Genomic DNA, 18,913 nt, shown 5'->3' with positions numbered 1-18,913 from the left:
AAATGCATTTACTATACTCGCATCTAAAAAGTTAAAAAAAAAAAAAAAAAAAAAAAATCATGTGCCACCATTTCTTGCTTTTGTGGTCTATTTCATATAGTCCTTTCAGTTGATCAATCAGTCGACATATCCCATATTCTTATTATATGAAATAATGCTATTTGGGCACAGTACTTTTTTTGTCTTTCCATTTCGTTCTTTTCTATTAATTTCTTTCATTTCAGTTGCCTTTTCCGAGCAAGACAGGATAGAAACAGATCTTTTATCCTTCCATTTTATGCAATAAATTGAATCATCGCTAACTGAAAAGTCTATATATTCCCTTGACATAAATTTGTCTTTTAAATTTTTGGGTAGATACTTCCGATTCATATTTACAGTGCCACATGCATAGATGGCAGCCACATGCATAGATGGGTCTGTGTCTTTAAAAAGCGAAACAAATTATAACTACTTCCCTTTCTTCTTCAGCAATAACTCCAACTTAGTTATTCTCTCCTGGATTTCAATTTCATCTGAATCAGAACTGACATCTGAAGCATTCGAGTCGCAATCGGATGGCAATTCAGCAAAAAGATCCAAAGCTTCCTGAGTTGTTAACTTTTTTCTAGACATTTTAGCACATCAGAGCATACAACGGATGTAAAAGCGTGCACAATCACAAAAAAAGTAGATGCAAAAAAGAAAAGGAAAAAAAATCATGAGTGCTGCCATCTATTGAGCGGAAATTCAAGTGTGTGGTGGGACAAATTTTAACCCACTTATTTCAACTGCAAAATTAATGTTATAAAATATTGAATCCAATTAAGATTTTTGAAAATAAAATACCTTTGAATATTAAAAAGAATCATACATATCATATATTGTATACCAAACTTTTTTAAATATTGAAAAATGAGAGATACACGGATATCACTATTGTGATCCTATTTTGAATATTTTTTGCTTATAAACTTAAGCCTTGGTATAGTAGTAACATCTACTGAGAAAAATAATAACTAAAATAGATTATTTTTAAAAGATTAGAAAATTTCTAACGGAAATTGATAAGTGAGAAAATAAATATTAATTAGGTGGGACATATATTGACCCACCATGCCGCAAAGTGTTAAGAAAGATAGGATTATCTGAAATGAAAGCTGTTCATAATATATTAAAAAATAAGTACCATATATTTTCATGTTCGGAATATTTGAGAATGCTTATTACTGTTGGGAAGCAAAGTAAAATTTGCTATGCTATTGCCAAAGCAACAAATGATATATATGCCTAAAAAGCTGGCAGAATTGAGAAACTGTTGATATTAAAGTGCCTATTCATGTTACAGTGATGTAACTTTTATTTTCTGAATGGACGTTGAAGGTGAATCAACATTCATCTATTCAGATAAGTTTAGTTAAATTAGATAATCCATTATTTGCATTTTGGTAAGATATATAGCTCATTATATATCTTACCAAAATGCTTTTTCATAAATGGGTTTACTATTTTGGCTGAATTTTTACTGCAAAGTTTTACCATTTGACTTATATTCAGAATAATATAGTAGTTCAAAATCTGGTTTCCCTTCAAAGTCAAGTTTTGTATGAATCTATTTTTATAACTTTAAATAAATTAGGATAATTATTTCTAATAATCCCCGTTCACATGCAGTGCTCCTTCGCAACAGAGGAGAAAAAGGAGGCGTGAAAGAGTTTCGTCTTTAGAACCCGTTCAGAAGACCACCGTCGTCTTTCCCTTTACACCTAAGCCTCTGTGAAGAATCACGTCTCCGAATTGGCCAATTTTTAATACTGTTTACACATTTTTAACATTGTTAACTCTTGTTAATTTTGCAATCTGTACTTTCGCAACTGGTATCGAACTTTCGTAATGGTTCCTCAAAAATATATGCTTTTAAATTATTATTATTATTATTATTATTATTATTTTATAAGCTGTTATTTAGTTCACTCTTGGTGCTTGTCGCTATGGTTAAAAGATGGTCATAGATTTTTAAACTACTTCCCGATAAGATATAGAACTCAAACTTTGTACATGCACTGCTTGTGGATGTGGTGTCATGCTTTTGATTTTTAGAGGATTAGAATTTTTTCAAATTTAATGTTGAAATGATTTTTTGCAAATATTACCAAATAAACTGAGAATCTCAGAATATTAAAGTTTGCACCATAACACACTGTAGAGGAAAAAAAATAAAATGAAATTTTTAGAGTAATTTTTAAAAAAAAAATATTTTGGGAGAATTTTTGAAAATCGTTCATATTTTTAAACTTTTTTGATGCCCATTAATTTTAAAATTTCATATCTAAAGATATATCGGTTACAAACTTCCGACATTTTCACAGCTTACAAAACAAACTTTTTGCATTTAAAAAAATTATAAAGGAAATTGGAATTTTTTTTTTTTTTTTTTTTTTTTTTTTTTTTTTTTTTTTTTTTTTACTTTTTTACTTTTTTAAAAGATATGCAATGAAGCAGAATAGGGAATATTGGTTTTCCTTGGGCATAAATTCGAAACATCGGTTTCAAAATAATAATCTCATTATACCACACTATTTTTATGACATTATTTATACTATATAAGTTGTTATTGTTACCAGTTGTTAGTTCAGCATGAGATTGGAGATATTTCTAAATTAACTTTCTCTTAAGATGCATTTTGTATTCGGTTGTGTTTAACATTCTTATTAGATTGAAGCATAACTACTGATTATACATAGTGATATTCTAAACACTTATACAAGTATTTTTGTGGAAAATTCCAGAACTTTGAAGTGTTTCAGTTGATAAAATAAATTTAATTAAGCTATCATCGGATTTGAGTGCAATGACAATCATTTATGAACTATTATCAATCTATTACAAACCTATTACAATTTTTTCTATAAATCCTTTTTACTAAAAGTCCTAAAACATATACAGGTATGGACTAAATTATTTATTGTTTTTACTGCTTATTTAAAATTATATACTTTATAGAAACAAGGATGGGCTTTGCAAAATACTGAAAAGAGAAATTATTTGAAATGAAAATGTGACTGAGATCATATTTGTTTTAAAGATTTTAGATAAAAGTGTATTTTTATTTTTTCTCAGAAATTAATTCATTAATTGCAAAATCATTCATTGAAGTTATTAAGAACACTCTAATAAATACAATAAAAAAACTGGGGGGAGACATTGAAAATTGTATAAGAAAGACATTTTAATTGTAAAATTTTTCTTCAAAAATTTTAATTAAAAAAATTACTAGCAAAAACTTTTTTTTCAGCTTAAAATTATTTTGTCTCACAAAACCATTTAATAATGTTCATAAAAAGTAAATGAAAATGCTTAAATTTTTTTTTTTTTAAATCATTCAAAATGTACCGAGTCCCTTGTCATGTTGAAGCCGATATGCACTTGTCTTAACTTTAGTTTTAATTTGAACGATATTTCTGGAATACCTAGCATCAGATCACCTTGTCTGTATTTGTACATCTATTAGTGTGATTGTTTCGCTGACAGTCCAGCGAGCAGTAACTAAAATTAAGTGAACAGCGCAGTATAGTACAGGAAATCTCCCCATTTGCCCTGCTCCCGAGAGGTAAGGAACATTCAACCAAGTTCTACCTCCAATTAGGCGAGGCAGTTAATGCTTGTCCCATTTGAATGGGACACGTTGGAAGAACCGGTTTTCGTTACCGGTCGAATCTGCTCTTGTGAACGGAGCTATAGTAATTCTTCATGATTGATTACTGAAAATGTGTCTTTTTAATTCCTTCAACTTTCCTTTTTAGAGGTTAAGGTCTGGAAATTTAAATCATTAATAAATTTCAAGGGGAAAAAAAACTTTTTAAAATTACAGTATATTTACAAATTTTATCGTAATTAATATTGCAGATTTTGTAACATGTATAATATAGTTAATAATTGAATTATATGGAGTGCTTATCATATTGCAGAAAGAACTGGCAGAAAAAAATAATAAAGCCATTCTTATGGTCAGACAGCTGCTGCCTCTACCAAAATTGCACTGTGAAGTGATAACCTGTGAAGCTATGGGCAGTTTAATCGATACCAAAGGAAACAAAATTGCTGGATTTGATTCTATTGATAAAAAGCAGGTTTGTTTTATGTTATTATCTCATCCGTGTCTTAAATTTTTGTGTTTTTAAGCTTCCTGTGTACTGAAGTAGGATGAATTTAAGATTTAAGTTTCTCATAAAAAATAATTGTATATTTGCTTTTCTTTTGTTTCAAACTAAGCGTTTACTGCTTTTATGTCAGAAGTAAAGAAATGTTGTTTTCGCACTTTCTTTCCTGTAGAAAGTTCATTTTTTATATGTTTTATTTCTATTTTCAGTATTTCAACAGTTTTGCAATAGCAGGATTAATGTATTTTTAGATAAGTATGTTTGGAAGTATACATTCTTGATCATCATATATTTTTAATATATTTGAATGTAAATAAAAATAATTATTTCAGGCTGCATGTTAAATGTAAGAAATGAAATTTGTAGAAAAAGCTATCTCATAATTTAGTGGCTGAGTCGAGCAGCCTCAGATTTTTAACTTCAGAAGTTTTGAGTTATAATTGTGTAAGTCAAGAAATATAAAAAGTATAGTGTAATTTACACACTCTTCTTTTGTTTGTTTCTTTGATGCTATTGTCATTATTTGCCACATCCATTCTGTCATCAGTTACATGTCTCTGAATATATGAAATCTAATCTGTGTAATTATTGCAAACTTCACAGCACTTCTATTGCTTGACTATCATTAACTGTTATTATTATTATTATTATTGCTTGACTTATTATCACTGAAATTAAAATCTCTGCAGGTCTATGAGCTGCCTGTATTTGGGAGGCGGGAAGATCATTAGCAGCAATATCATCTTTGTGTATGGCAAATATATAAAATTATTCATCATAAAAGTAAGCAAGTAGACAGATGCACATAATTCAGTTTCAAGACCTCTTTCATCTTGCAAAAAAAATGGGTGCTATAACAGGTGATTCGTCTTACCTCTACAGCCATTTACCATCCAATGTTGTCTCAGTCATCTGCTATCTTGACCCATCTAGCACCACACCTCCACCTGTTGACACCGATGTTTTTAACCACTTTTCTGCATATATGATGATGATTACAATTGTAAAAATGGATTTAATATACTCTCCTCAATTCAGTGAGTCATTATAATGGAATGGTTGCTCTAACAAGTAATTATTACACTTTGTGTATGTAATTATTTAATATTGCTACAACCAATGTTCAGGTTTCAGTAGCAGAAGAGCTGCTTGTATGTGGATTTCCCCATGTATAATGTAACTAAAAGAATTTTTCTTTAAAAATCTTCCAAGCATACTATTTAAGACAAATACTGAATGAATGCTTTGCAATAATAAATTATATGCTTAAAATTTGTATAATGAACTATATTTCTTTTACTATTCTTACTTTTGTCTTTTTCCTATGTAGGGATTACAAGTATCAGAAAAGCAGAAGGTCAGTCCATGGGATTTACTAGAAGGCCATAAGAACCCAGCTCCACTCTCATGGTCATGGTTTTGGGCAGTGCGAATGGAGAGAAAACCATTGCGCCATGAAGAAAGTCATCGTCTTTTGTTATGGCACACACATTCTTTAAAGAAACCTAGTAGTTATTACTTAGAACCTCCTCCCTTACCTGCTGAAGAACTGGAACCCCCACCTGAAAAACAACCTCAAATACTTGTAAGTATTGAAAAACTTATTTCAAGTAACAAAATTGTTGTATATACATTGTTGTTTTCTAGAATGGATAATGTAAAATGACATTTTTATTACATAAATGGTTTTGTCATTGTATTTTAAATTTGCCCTCCACCCAAAAATTTAAAATGCATTTTTCATGCCTTGAAGGGATAGCTTTTTTTAATTCAAAACTCGGTTTTTGATTAAATGATGTGTCATATTCTCCAGAGTTGCATTCTGTAAAGATCTATTCTTAAAAGTGGCAGGCCCACCAATGGCCAAGCGTTAAAATCGAACACTGGTAGTTTAGTCCGAGTTTCGAGTATTGCGAATAGGCTGGTTGCATGGGCGTTTTTGTGGTTCTCCCAGGTATAACTTGTATACGAACGAGCCAGTTTCCCTTAGAAGGTCTTCCACAAAGACACTCCTCTCCTGAGGCAAATAGTCCTCGAGGCTTTGCCATAAACCAATCTCAAAAGTGGCACAAGCAATCTTAAAAGTTGATTTCAAAATTTTGTTTGTAATGCATTTATATGTCATGGTGGCTTTTTTTTAAATTAAGTTTTTCTACTTTCTGTTTTGTATAAACTTCAGGTATAATCTAAGATGCCATAAACTTTCAGAAAATTTTTGAATTTTAAACTAGAATTAACAGTACGAGTAATTAAGCCATACCATGCATTTTCGATGCTATGTGGCACATTTTAGCTTATTTCTTTGCTCACATCTTTGGCCCCTCAGGGGGCTCACTTTTGTGAGTATGGGTGTGGCAATCCCGAGGTAACCTAGCCCTTCAGGGGATCATCTTCTTGGTGAGACGGGTGTCACGATCCTGGAGCCCCAGTGATCTATCCTCTTTTCCGTCTCCTCTCCTCTTGGCTGGAACCTTTTCCCTTCCCTTCTCCCTTGTGGTTTCTCTCTACGGAGTTTGGGGCTCGTCACGAGAGGCTGGAACAAACCTTGTTTCTAGTTTTCGAGTGGCGAGAAAACTGCCCACGTGTTTGCCGTGCGTGGAGACCCGTGTCGCTGGAAAGGAGGGTCCTGGTAGTTGAGGGGCGAGGTACTGTCCCCAACACACTGCTTTGGCCTCTGCTTCAGCTAAACAGGAGGCACCTTAGTCGTCCTCATGGGTGTCAATCGGCTGGTCACTAGTCCTTGTGTCAGTGGCTTGGGGTCAAGCTCTCGGGAGTACCTGCTTTCGGGAAAGCCGACTGTGGGGCTTCAGTTTGTGTATAGGTCCGGCTAGCCCTAACACAGGAATCTGTGTTCCCTTGTTGGGCTCCGTGGTAAGCGGGGCCGTCGGACCCGAATCTTTATTCTTTCACTATGGCTTCTCATATCTACTTAATTAAAGATTTCGAGGTAACTCCAGTCGCTCAAGTCATTCCAGTCACTCAACCTAGTTCTGAAACTTCTACTGCTAAACCAGTCACTCAACCTAGTTCTGAAACTTCTACTGCTAAACCAGTCACTCAACCTAGTTCTGAAACGTCTACTGCTAAACCAGTCACTCAACCTAGTTCTGAAAAGTCTACTGCAAAAAAATTACGTACAGATACAAATGAAAAAAAATCATAACAATAGTCCCCGTTTCCTAGTCATTTCTAGTCCTTCTGGCGAAATGCATAAGATGTCTCCTTTCGTAATAAACAAATATATCCAGTCTTGTATTGGTGAGCCGAGAAATATAAAGCGTCTCCGCTCCGGAGACTTGCTTATTGATACAACCTCAGCCACCCAGTCTGCTTCTTTACTTCAGATAACTAAACTTGGGCAAGCGAATGTCACTGTAACACCACATAACTCACTGAACTATTGTCGTGGTGTAATCTCAGAATTCGACCTTCTGTATGTTTCTGAAGAAGAGATTGCTTCTGAGCTATCTGAACAAAATGTCTGCGGTGTAAGGCGGATCAAGATGCGTAAAGAAGGTAAGTTGATAGACACGAAACACGTGATCCTTACCTTCAACACGCCTGATCTGCCTAAGAATATTAAGGCTGGATATCTAAATATTCCTGTAAGACCTTATATTCCAATGCCAGCGTTTCGGCCATTCTAAGACGTCTTGTCGAGGCAGCCTCACATGCGGCCGATGCTCACAGATTGGCCACGATTCTGATAATTGTACCGCTGCGTATTTGTGTATAAATTGCAAGGGAGACCACCCAACATTTTCTCGTTTGTGCCCAAAATGGAAATCGGAAAAACAAATCCAGACTGCAAAAGTTACGAGGAACATCTCTTACGCCGAAGCCAGAAGATTAGTTCAGAGCACACAGCTTCGACCAAATACATCATATGCCAGTGCTGTAAAATCATCTCGTACAGTTGCCACCCAAACATCAATAGGCACACAGACCCTACCAAATAAAATCCAACCGTCTACATCCAACAAGAAAAAAGAAAATGCAACCCATATAGTACCAAAAAAAAAAAAAAAAACAGTTATTCAAAGTAAGCCCAAAACTACTACACATAAAATATCCAATAAAAATAGAAATCACAGCAATAGATCTTTTGATGAGATGATTTCTGAATCTGCGGATTCAGACTTTATGGAAGTAGAAGAGGGTCTGGAAGTTCCCAGGCATCTACTTCCACGAAAAACAAAAGAACAGCACAGAAAAAACAAAAACCATTCATAATGGCCAACCTCATGTCATGGAACTGTCGTGGTTTCCACCGAAATTTGCTTGACATCAAATCTATAATAAATGTGTATCATCCTGTGTGCTTAGCAATACAGGAAACAAATCTGAAACCAGAACAGCATGCAAAACTTCGGAGGTTTTCTTTCGTAACGTTGCAGGTGAGCGTGCCAGTGGAGGTGTAGGTCTCCTCTCCTCTCTGGATTATCCCTCAAATGTACTTTCTTTGACGACATCCCTCCAAGTTGTCGCTACTCAAATAAATTTTGATATTGTTGTTTCATTTGTTTCTTTGTATTTGCCTCCAAATGAGCACATTTATCAGCAAGATTTAAATAATCTAATAGAGCAGCTGCCTGAGCCTTTTATCATAATAGGAGATTTTAACGGCCATAGTCCACTCTGGGGTAGTAAAGGTACAAATTGCCGAGGAAGACAAATTGAGCAGATGATCGAAGATCATAGCCTTCGTCTCCTAAATAATGGGCAGGATACGTACTTCCATGAGCCTTCAAGGACATTCCATGCTCTCGACCTTGCCATCTGTTCACCATCTCTGTTGCCATTTTGTACTTTTAGTGTCAAAAATGACCTGTACAACAACGATCATTATCCCATTTTTGTGTCTCTTGCACGAAGAGGAGCAAACCCCGTGTCGAGAGTCCCTTGGTTTATCCTGGACAGGGCAGACTGGGAACTCTTCTCTTCCGTTGCAGAGCTGACAGAGGAAATGGTAGAAGATGTGCATATCAATGACGCTGTTGAAGCTGTTACTAATACTATTATTCAGGCAGCTATGCTTTTGATTCCTAGAACATCAGAAAAAATACTAAAATATTCGAAACCGTGGTGGAATTGCGACTGTCATGAAGCACTGAAAAAACAGAAAAAAGCATGGGGTATTTTTCGTAGATATCCTACTCTGCGAAACCTCATAGCCTTTGAAAGAGCCAAAGCAAATGCACGAAAATTAAGAAGGCAGAGCCAGAGGGATTCCTGGATTTCATATGTGTCATCAATAACATCTTCTACGCCTAGTAAGCGGGTTTGGGAAAGCATGCGGTATATATAAAGACCACTCACTTTCCTTTTTGGAAAAAGATGGCCGAGTGATTAGCTCCATAGAAGAAATTGCAAATACTATAGGTGAGACATTTGCTGCCGTTTCTTCCAGCAGAAACTATTCACCTGCATTTCTCTCTATCAAGCAGCACTCTGAAATCAATCCCATCGCATTCAACTCTACCAAATCTGAGCCTTATAATAGAGCATTTACTATGCTGGAATTAAAGAGAGCTTTATAGCTGACACATAGGTCTTCTCCGGGTCTTGATGGCGTGAATTACGAAATGCTAAAACATCTGTCCTGTAAGTCACTGAATGCCCTTCTCACTCTTTATAATAGAGTGTGGAAGGAGCATATTTTCCCCAGTGCATGGAGGAGAGCTATTGTAATTCCTATTGCTAAGCCAGGGAAAGACCCAAGAAATCCCTCCAACTATCGGCCAATTGCCCTTACCAGTTGTGTATGCAAACTGTTTGAAAAGATGGTAAACAGCCGCCTAGTCTACTTCTTGGAAAAGAATGATATTATATCGCCTTATCAGAGCGGTTTTCGAAAGGGAAGAACAACTGTAGATAACATGCTCCTCTTAGAGACATCTATTCGAAAAGCATTTGTAAGAAGAAGCCACCTTGTCTCGATATTCTTCGACATTGTAAAAGCTTATGATAAGGCATGGAGATATGGTATACTTCGCGATCTTCATGAGAGTGGCTTGTGCGGCAACCTACCAATTTTTATTCAAAATTTTTTGAACACTAGAACTTTTCAAGTAAGAATTGGCTCTGTTCTGTCAGATGTTTTTGAACAGGAAGAGGGTGTGCTCAGTGTAACCCTGTTTACTTTAAAAATAAACTTTGTACTAAAAGAACTTCCTCCCACCATCTTGGGATCTCTATATGTTGACGATCTGCAGATTAGCTGTCGAGGGGCAGACATGAGATACGTACAGAGACAATTGCAGATGGCTCTGAATAAGATCCAAGAATGGTCAAACAAACAGGAATTTACTTTTTCCAAACAGAAAATTGTGTGTGTTCACTTTTGTAGGAAGCGAGGTCTCTATCCTGAGCCTGAGTTATATCTGAATGGTACCATTATTCCAGTTATGGCCGAAGTAAAATTTTTAGGAGTGACGTTCGACCGAAAATTGACCTTCCTTTCTCATGTTTTAAACCTGAGAAAGAAGTGTCTAAAAACACTAAATATTTTAAAAGTGTTGGCAAACACCTCCTGGGGTGCAGAGGTTGCTCCATGCTTCGCATTTACAGAGCGCTCGGCTGCTCTAAACTGGACTATGGCTCAGTTGTTTATGGATCCGCTCGGCCATCAGTATTGTTAAAACTGGATCATGTTCACAATCAAGCTCTGCGGATTAGTTCAGGAGCTTTCAGGACCTCTCCCGTCCAGAGCCTGTACGTTGACTGTAACGAACCATCACTTTATCTGAGGCATGAGCAATTGTCCCTCTTGCAATATTTTAATATTCTATCCCAACCTGAACATCCCAATAAGCTGTGCTTTTACTCGATGATGCGTGTAATGTTTTATTTGAAACGCGTTCATCCTGCATTCCTACCTTTCCTTTAAGAGTTCACCCTGTCATTGAGGAACATTCCCTCTCTGATATGCGCCCCCAAGCAGTACAGAATTTCAAAATTCCACCTTGGGAAAATTCACGGATCCAGCTTCTTGATGTTTTCAAACATCACGTGAAGGCAAGCACTAACGAGATCGTTTACAGACAACTCTTCGCTGAACACAGGCACAAATATAGCAGTTATTATCCGATATATACAGATGGATCCAAGTCAAATGATCATGTTGGGATGGCATTTGTATTTGAAGATTACATAGAGGGCAGAAGCCTGCACCATGCTTTCTCAGTCCTAACATCTGAATTAACTGCAATATATTATGGTCTTTTGTACATCTCGAAGCTCTGCCACAAAAAGTTCATAGTTTATACAGACTCGTATAGTGCTCTGAAATCTTTGGAAGCTTTTCCCAACACTCAGAATCCTGTGGTAGTGGATGTTCTCAAAATTCATATAAACTTAACATATATGAAGTCCTGTACTGATATGAAGCCCTGTACTGCTGGGTTCCTGGACATGCTGGAATAAAGGGAAATGAACTTGCAGATATCGCAGCCAAATCTACTGTTGAGCTGTCTAGTCGCATTATTCCTTTTAGAGATATCTGCTGTGTCATCAAGGGAAAGATCCGAAAAAAATGGCAGCAAATTTGGGATGTTCAGCTTCAAAACAAGTTAAAACAAGTAAAACCTAGAATTGAGCATTGAGAATCTACCAAACATCGTAAGGAGGAAGTTCTTTTGACTCGCCTCAGAATTGGTCACACTAGAGTGACACATAGCTACCTTTTAAAAGCTGAGAATGAGCCTGTTTGTTCAAATTGTAATGTTTGTCTATCTGTCAGTCATATTTTAATTGAGTGTCCATATTTTAATAATCTTCGTCAGAAATGTTTTAATGGCTGTGACTTACCTCTCGACCGTTTAATCGGAAGAGAGGTCAATTGTAATTTATTTTATTATTTAAAAGAGACTGGATTTTATCACCTAATGTAACTTGTTTTAAAGATTGTATCTTGAATTTTAAATGTGTGGTTTTACCTTGCTTTTATATGACTTCATCCTCTGGATTTGGTAAGCAATTTGAAAGCATCATTCAGTAATGATTTCATCTACCTCGTGTTTGGCGCATTATAATCATTTTTGGTTTTGCGCCAATAATCTTACTCTCACTCACACATTCTCATCCTTTAGATTCCAAACTGATATTAACAAATAGAATTACCAAGTCGCCCAGACGGTATAGTGGTAAGGAAGCCTTCTACGGTACTGAAGGTCCCAGGTTCGAATCCAGGAGAAGACATGGATGTTTGTAAATGTAAAGTGTCGGTGTGGCATGGCGGCACTCTAAATATGCTGCGAGCAGAAAGTCCTCTCGTGTGGAATGGTGGGAGAGGAGAGGGGTGGGAGACCCCCAGATTTTCCCCACCAGGTGTGCTGCTCTTCCTCAAAACTGGGGGGTGGAAAACAGAAGTCCGACCTCTCTTCGGAGTAGACTCTGGCAACCATTGTTATCCATAAGACAACAACAACAGCAGCATATAGAATTACCAGAAGTCTGATATTAGTCCGGATATTCAGAGATTTGTAATTATGTCCAGGATTAAAAACCTAAAAAAATGAGAGTGGGTGGTCGTCCATTTAGTTCACCAGTTTTGCCATTATATCGAACATCTGTCAACTATGAATAACATTTGGCTTTCTTTAAGTGATTAAACAGTACGGGGAACCTCTAAACTTCGATATGGATGCCAATATTCATACAGTGATTTTTATGGACATACAAAATCAAAGAATTTCTAAGGGAAATATCATGCAATGAAAAATATGCAAGAGTGGAACAGAAGCAAGAATCCCAACCATCCACATTACGTTCGAAGTAGACACGCTTCAAAAGGTATTCTGACTGCTTCTCAATATCTAGAATATTTTATTGTCCTGGTTGTAAAATTTTCTTTCATTCCTTTCCACAAAATTTTCTCTATCATACAGGCTTGTACAACGTACTTGTAGGCAGTACTTAAATTGCGCCGGAGGTCGTTAGAGCCTGGTGCAACACCGTCGTGTAACTATCTAAAAGGTGTCGCTGGCTCCGATAATTCTCAATTTTTGAGGTAAATCGTAAGTTTAGCCGGAGCGCACCCGAAGTCATAAATAAGCGAGCTCCAACATTTCTTACATGAAACTGAGAAAATTATTTTCATCTCAAAAATTTTAATAATAAGTAAGCCTTAAAAGTCGATTCTAAACTTTGAATGCACGCCTCTCTTGGGCACAAACCTTGGATGGAGGTTGAGAATTTTAAGGAAAGAGGAGCCTCCAGCCACATATCAAAGCATTTTCTGCAGGAAGTGGAATGATTGTAGGGCAGCGTGTAAATTTTTCGTTAGGAAACTAAATAGTGAAGAATCTGTATCAATGTAGGTAGTTTCTCGCATTGTGAAAAAACAACGGTACCAACTTTTTCCTTTTTAAGAATAAGCTTTTGTCAATTTTCACAATTTTATTATGCTTCCCAATTTTAACATTAGTATAGTATAGTATAACAAAGTTATAGTTTTTATATCTCTAATATGTAATTTTTCTAATAAACTGTTTTGTTGATTCTTACAATTCATAAAACCCAGTTGATATTAACTCTTGATGCTTTAAACAAATGAATCATATGACAGTAATTAAAGGACTAATTAAGTAAGTAATTAAAGGACTGTATGATACAGCAAACCATGTTTGTGCTTGGATACCTTTTTCCTTTCTGTCTTAAATGAAAGCTGCATAGGCATTTTGATTTTTAATCATATTTTAAGTGGTTATTCGAACACTATCTTTCTGTGTGAAGAATGTCTTTTTCATGGAAGAAATGGATCAAATTTTGCATAAAAACAGTAATTATATAAAATTTGAACTTCATACGTCATATTATTTTATTAAAATCCAATGAAAAAATAACATTTTTCATTCTCTTTGGGGGACCGGAAAGTAATGTCGCTTTCTTACATTAAATTCAAATGAATGCATTTTTAACAAATTTTTATTTTTAATCAATAATATAATCACCCTCGTTATCAACAACCTTTTGCCATTTAATGTGCAGATTTTCAATCCCGGACCGATAAAAGTCAATTGGTTTTTGAGTAAAATATCTCGAGAGAACATTTTGGACATCATCCAAATTTTCAAATTTTTTGCCACTAAGAAAATGTTGTAGGGATCCAAATAAATGGAAAACCAATGCTGTGATATTGGCTGAGTATGGTAGGTAAATATGGCAGTACCTCCCACCCCAATTCATTTTTTCCAGTGTTCATCTTCCACAGTGCGGTCTTGCATTTTCGTGTTGCAGAATGACACCTTTTCTGTTGACAATTGATATTTTTCGATTAAATATTGGTTCACTCAATGCAATGTTCACACTAAAGGTCTGCATTAACAGTTTATCTAGGTTTCAGCAATTCAAAATGAACAATTCCGCGATTATTCGACTAAATGTGCAGAAGCACCTTTTTTAGATATAAACCCGTTCATTTGGAGAGAGCCACTGCCTTTTGCATTTTGGATTACCATATAGGACCCATTTTTCGTCTCCAGTAATCGAAAGATCAAAAAACGGTTCTGTATGGTTCCATTGCGTATGATAGATCAGTTGGCTTTGTTCTCTTCAAACAGATTATAGGGGACCCAAACACCTGCTCTGCTTATTTTTCTAATCTGCTTTAAATATTCTTCAATGGACGACCAAGGTAGGTTAAGGGTGTTTGACATGGATTTGCTTTCACTTCTGCCCTTAGCATATCATTCTCTAATGTTGTTGGTTTTCCTGATCAATAGGATTCAGAGAGATCTGAATTACAGAATTTGAACTTAGAAAACCATCTTTGGCATTTACGAACATCTAATGCACATGGATAAAAACTGCAAATGCTTTAGGTCGCAACTGTTGTGTTATTACCCTTGCGAAATTCGGCATACAGTGCTGGATACGCTCTTCTGGTATTGGCTGGCCATTTCACCCAAAATTGCCCCTAAAAAAAGTTTAATATTGAATTATTTGGAAGTGAGCAAGTCACAATAACCTTAAAATGACTTTGGCATGCCTTTGAGATACACAATAAGCTTGCAAATGACAATCAAATATTGACATGTGCAGAAGCGACACTACTTTCTGGTCCACCCTAATACTTCATTTGCCAACAGTATTTTAATAGACTGACTTTTATGTGCATAATTTTTAAAATATTTTAATTTAAAAATAACATGAGCGATTTTTACAAAATTAGATCAATGTTAAGAATTTAAAAAATGTTATTAAGAGAAAGGTATTAATTGATTAAGTGTGAAAATAGTGATATTTATTTCCATTGACATACCATTTGTATTTTATGTTGAGATTATTTAAATCTTTTAAAATAAATAAATTTTCTCCTTCCTGATTTGATTTTTTGTTGCTGTAATATATTTGATGATTATAAGGTAGAAAGAAGTAAACTGTGGTAAAAGTATTAGAAATGTGCCAATTCACGTTTTTCTTCAAGGCTACTATAATAGGAAGTGCCAACAGATTGGTTACTTTTTTTATAATCATTGAAAATCGAGGGATTGCGCAGAAGCATTGTTGTCTCTCCCTCATCTCAATTAATATTTTAGCTTCAAGGTGAAAGTTTTGTTTTATATCTGTTAAATATTGGAAATAATTTCTAAGGGTGTGTTTCTTATTTTACAGATTGAAGATATTAAGAGGGGAAGAGAAACACCTCTGGAGCAATCACCTAGAGGTAATGCAAAAAAACCCAAACAGCAACAACGTCGACGTAGAGCTGCTAAGATGGTAAATGGTCAGGTAAGAAATAACATGTTGAAGGATAATGTTCTCCTTACTAGGAAATTTAAAGTTGTTGGAATGATATGTAGATAATATTTTGTGTGCATAGTTGCATGTTTTGTCCAAGTTGATTTGTTGGTTTTTTCTCCAGACACTACTTTTTTTTTCCTGCATATAATATTTCATCCTGAAATATGAGGAATAGTTAAAATATACTTTTCTCAAAATTAGGGTAATTGATTGTTTTGATGGAGTAGTTGGCAAGTGCTTGCAAGGTTTAAAATTAAATTAATATTAACAGAAATTAATATTTTATAAGGGTGGAACACTGAAATTTATTCAATTTTGATTAATGCATATATTTTAGCATTTCTGTTTTTTAGAATGTTAAAATAAAACTAAATAAATCTGAAAGTTATAAACTAGAAAAATATTTATGGAATTTAAATATGCATTCATATAATTTATGGGAATATTTTCTTTCAGCTTACAAATTATCTAAACAAAAGTTTTTTTTAAAAAAGTTGCTTTCTGAAAATAACGAGTTCCTTTTGTACTTACAGATTAAGAATCCAAATGATGACTTTAGAATTAGTACATGATAGCAGAGTAAAGGTCATTTAGAAACATTTTTTATCAAAATATCTTGCTTCATGTCTTTATGACATCATTTACCTATAGGTATTTTTAATTTGAGGAAAAATTAGTACAAATAAAACAAATTTAATGCTGATTGCAATTTTATTCAAACTTGGTCTAATTTTCATTATGGTTGATTTGATAATGAAAGTTAAAAGTATATCCTATAAAAGTTGAAATGTTTTGTACAAAGGAAAGATATGCAATTGAGGACAGGGTTTTGCATATCTGCAACAAAAATGCTATAGTAATTGTATCATTTACAAGTACATTACTGCAGGAAAAAATTTCTGAGGTTTCTAAGAAGTGAAAATTGAATGGATTTATGAGAACAATAATTCCAGTCTTTGAAAATATTTTTTGCATTACAGTATTATAGTTTACAAAGTCTAAGCATATTTTTTTCGCTACCACTTTGTTTCATATGCAGATTTGCATATTTGACATTTTTTAGGAGCCTAACAATTATTTGCCTAAATGAATAATTTACCTAAATGTAACAGCCATTAATAATTGCAACAAGAAAACCTGCAGTCTGAATATTTGTTAAACTTTAATAAAGAAGCTTAGGAACTATCCCCCCTTTCTCCCCCTTTTTTGTATGTATTCTTTAAAATTTTGCATGTTACTTTTATTTTGTAACAATCTGACATTTTCATTTATAAGCAGGAAATTTTTTCATTGTTAAATTCTGTGTTTTGAAACATGTCTGAAAGTCATTGTTAATCCTGAGATTGTCAATAATATTATTTTCATCTTTATTAATTCTTTCTTTAATTTACCATCTGTATAAAAATTTTATTAATTGAGTATTTTCCCTTTGATTCCAGCTATTCATTTACTTTTCAAAAGTTAATTTCAAATTTGTTGAAATTTATGTTAGCACCAGTGTCTAATAGTTATGAAGGTACCATATGTAACACATGCATTAAAAATTTTGACATCGGTGCTTACATTATATGAAGTACATACTATATACTTACATGTTTAAATACGTACTATTCTTACTATCATAAGTGACAATTAATAGTGATCTTAGATGAATATTTAATTGGAGCTGTTTTAACCCTCTGAGCGGCACAAGATTTTAGATCCATCATGAAGACCAGTATTTAAACAGCATTTAATAATTGAGTTTGTATAATTACTTATTTTAGTCTGTATTTTTATGAACTTACATTCATTAAAATGATATGTACATTATTAAAGGAAGTGAGAAAGCAAAATATCTTAAATTAGAAGCTAATATATGACAAGTAGCCAAACTTCTGATGACCGGATAAAGCCAGTCATAACGCTCAGAGGGTTAAATCTACAGAAACCGATGTGTGAATATTTTTACTAACAGTGATATGTTATCATATCCTAAATTGCCCTGTATAAATTAAAAATACAACCAAAGACTCATTTAAATTTTAGTAACATTTGTACTTCTAAAAAGGCTTATTAAAAATTTAATATCCGGGAAGAGCTAGTGTGAGCTGTATAAGTTAGACTATCTGTACACACTTGATTATTATTTTTACTGGATTTTTTTGTTCATTTTATTAGTTTTTTTTTTTAATTATTATATATATATATATATATATATATATATTATTTTCTCTTCCTCTTTCTTGATATTTTTTTCCAACTGCTTGATTAGTTTATATATTAAATGTTGCATTGTTATCAGTTTCTTTCTTCTAAATCCTAATATTTTTATTAAGATATTTAATTGATTAATATCATGTGAAAATTTTTTCCATTTGCAAGCAGTTTCTATTTCATATTCCTAATCTTCATAGAAAAATATACCAGCTATGATTTATCTGCATAATATCGATGTTGACAAGAAATTTAATTATTATTTTTAATGCTTTAAAAATTATACCACACATATATCCCCCCCAATGAAATAAGGGAGGATTGTTTTTTCCCCCTTTCCTTTAGTTCATGTTAAGTATTAAGCTGTATATTTTTTATGATTAATTTTGCATGTTTATTTTTATATCTTATCTGTTTTTTCTTTGTATTTCATATATCATGATTTATTTATTTTAATTGTTTGAATACCTTTGTGTGTCAGCAGCCTTTACCAGCATTGATTTATTGCCAGATAAATTTTGAAAAGCATGCTTTTAATTTCTTTTTTTAGTAAAATTCTTTAGTTGCATTTGAATTAAAGCTATACTTTTTTGTTCCTTATTAAATGAATGCATAGAGATACTTTATAGCATGTTTTTTTTTTTTTTTTTTTTTTTTTTTTTTATGTGTGTGTTATTTGTTCTGTAGTTGCCTTTTCAGTAAAAATGAAATGGCCTATTAAGGATAAAGCATGGTTGAAAATGAAGATTTGTTTTCCCTCCATACTTAAAAAGTTCATGTTAGTGGTTAAAAAATAATTTTCAAAAATCTATATTATTTTATTGATTTTCATT

The 18,913-nt window shown here is 33.8% G+C and overlaps 1 protein-coding gene across 5 annotated transcripts in view; it reads left to right on the top strand.

The window, feature by feature from the left end:
- Nucleotides 1–18,913, top strand: part of kto (mediator complex subunit kohtalo) — a 230,910-nt gene that overhangs the window by 185,260 nt on the left and 26,737 nt on the right. For all 5 annotated transcript variants that reach the window (XM_085819429.1, XM_085819431.1, XM_085819430.1 and 2 more), the window contains exons 33-35: nt 3,948–4,109; nt 5,470–5,724; nt 15,756–15,872. In XM_085819429.1, coding sequence (XP_085675555.1) covers nt 3,948–4,109; nt 5,470–5,724; nt 15,756–15,872 — 534 coding nt within the window. The remainder of the gene's footprint in view (nt 1–3,947; nt 4,110–5,469; nt 5,725–15,755; nt 15,873–18,913) is intronic.

Source organism: Stegodyphus dumicola, chromosome 6 (genome assembly GCF_044657685.1).
Source record: "Stegodyphus dumicola isolate Sdum_Otavi_A_Nest chromosome 6, ASM4465768v1".
Lineage (NCBI taxonomy): Eukaryota > Metazoa > Arthropoda > Arachnida > Araneae > Eresidae > Stegodyphus > Stegodyphus dumicola.
The sequence above is the reverse complement of the archived record's forward strand: the minus strand, read 5'-3'. Positions and strand labels throughout refer to the sequence as shown.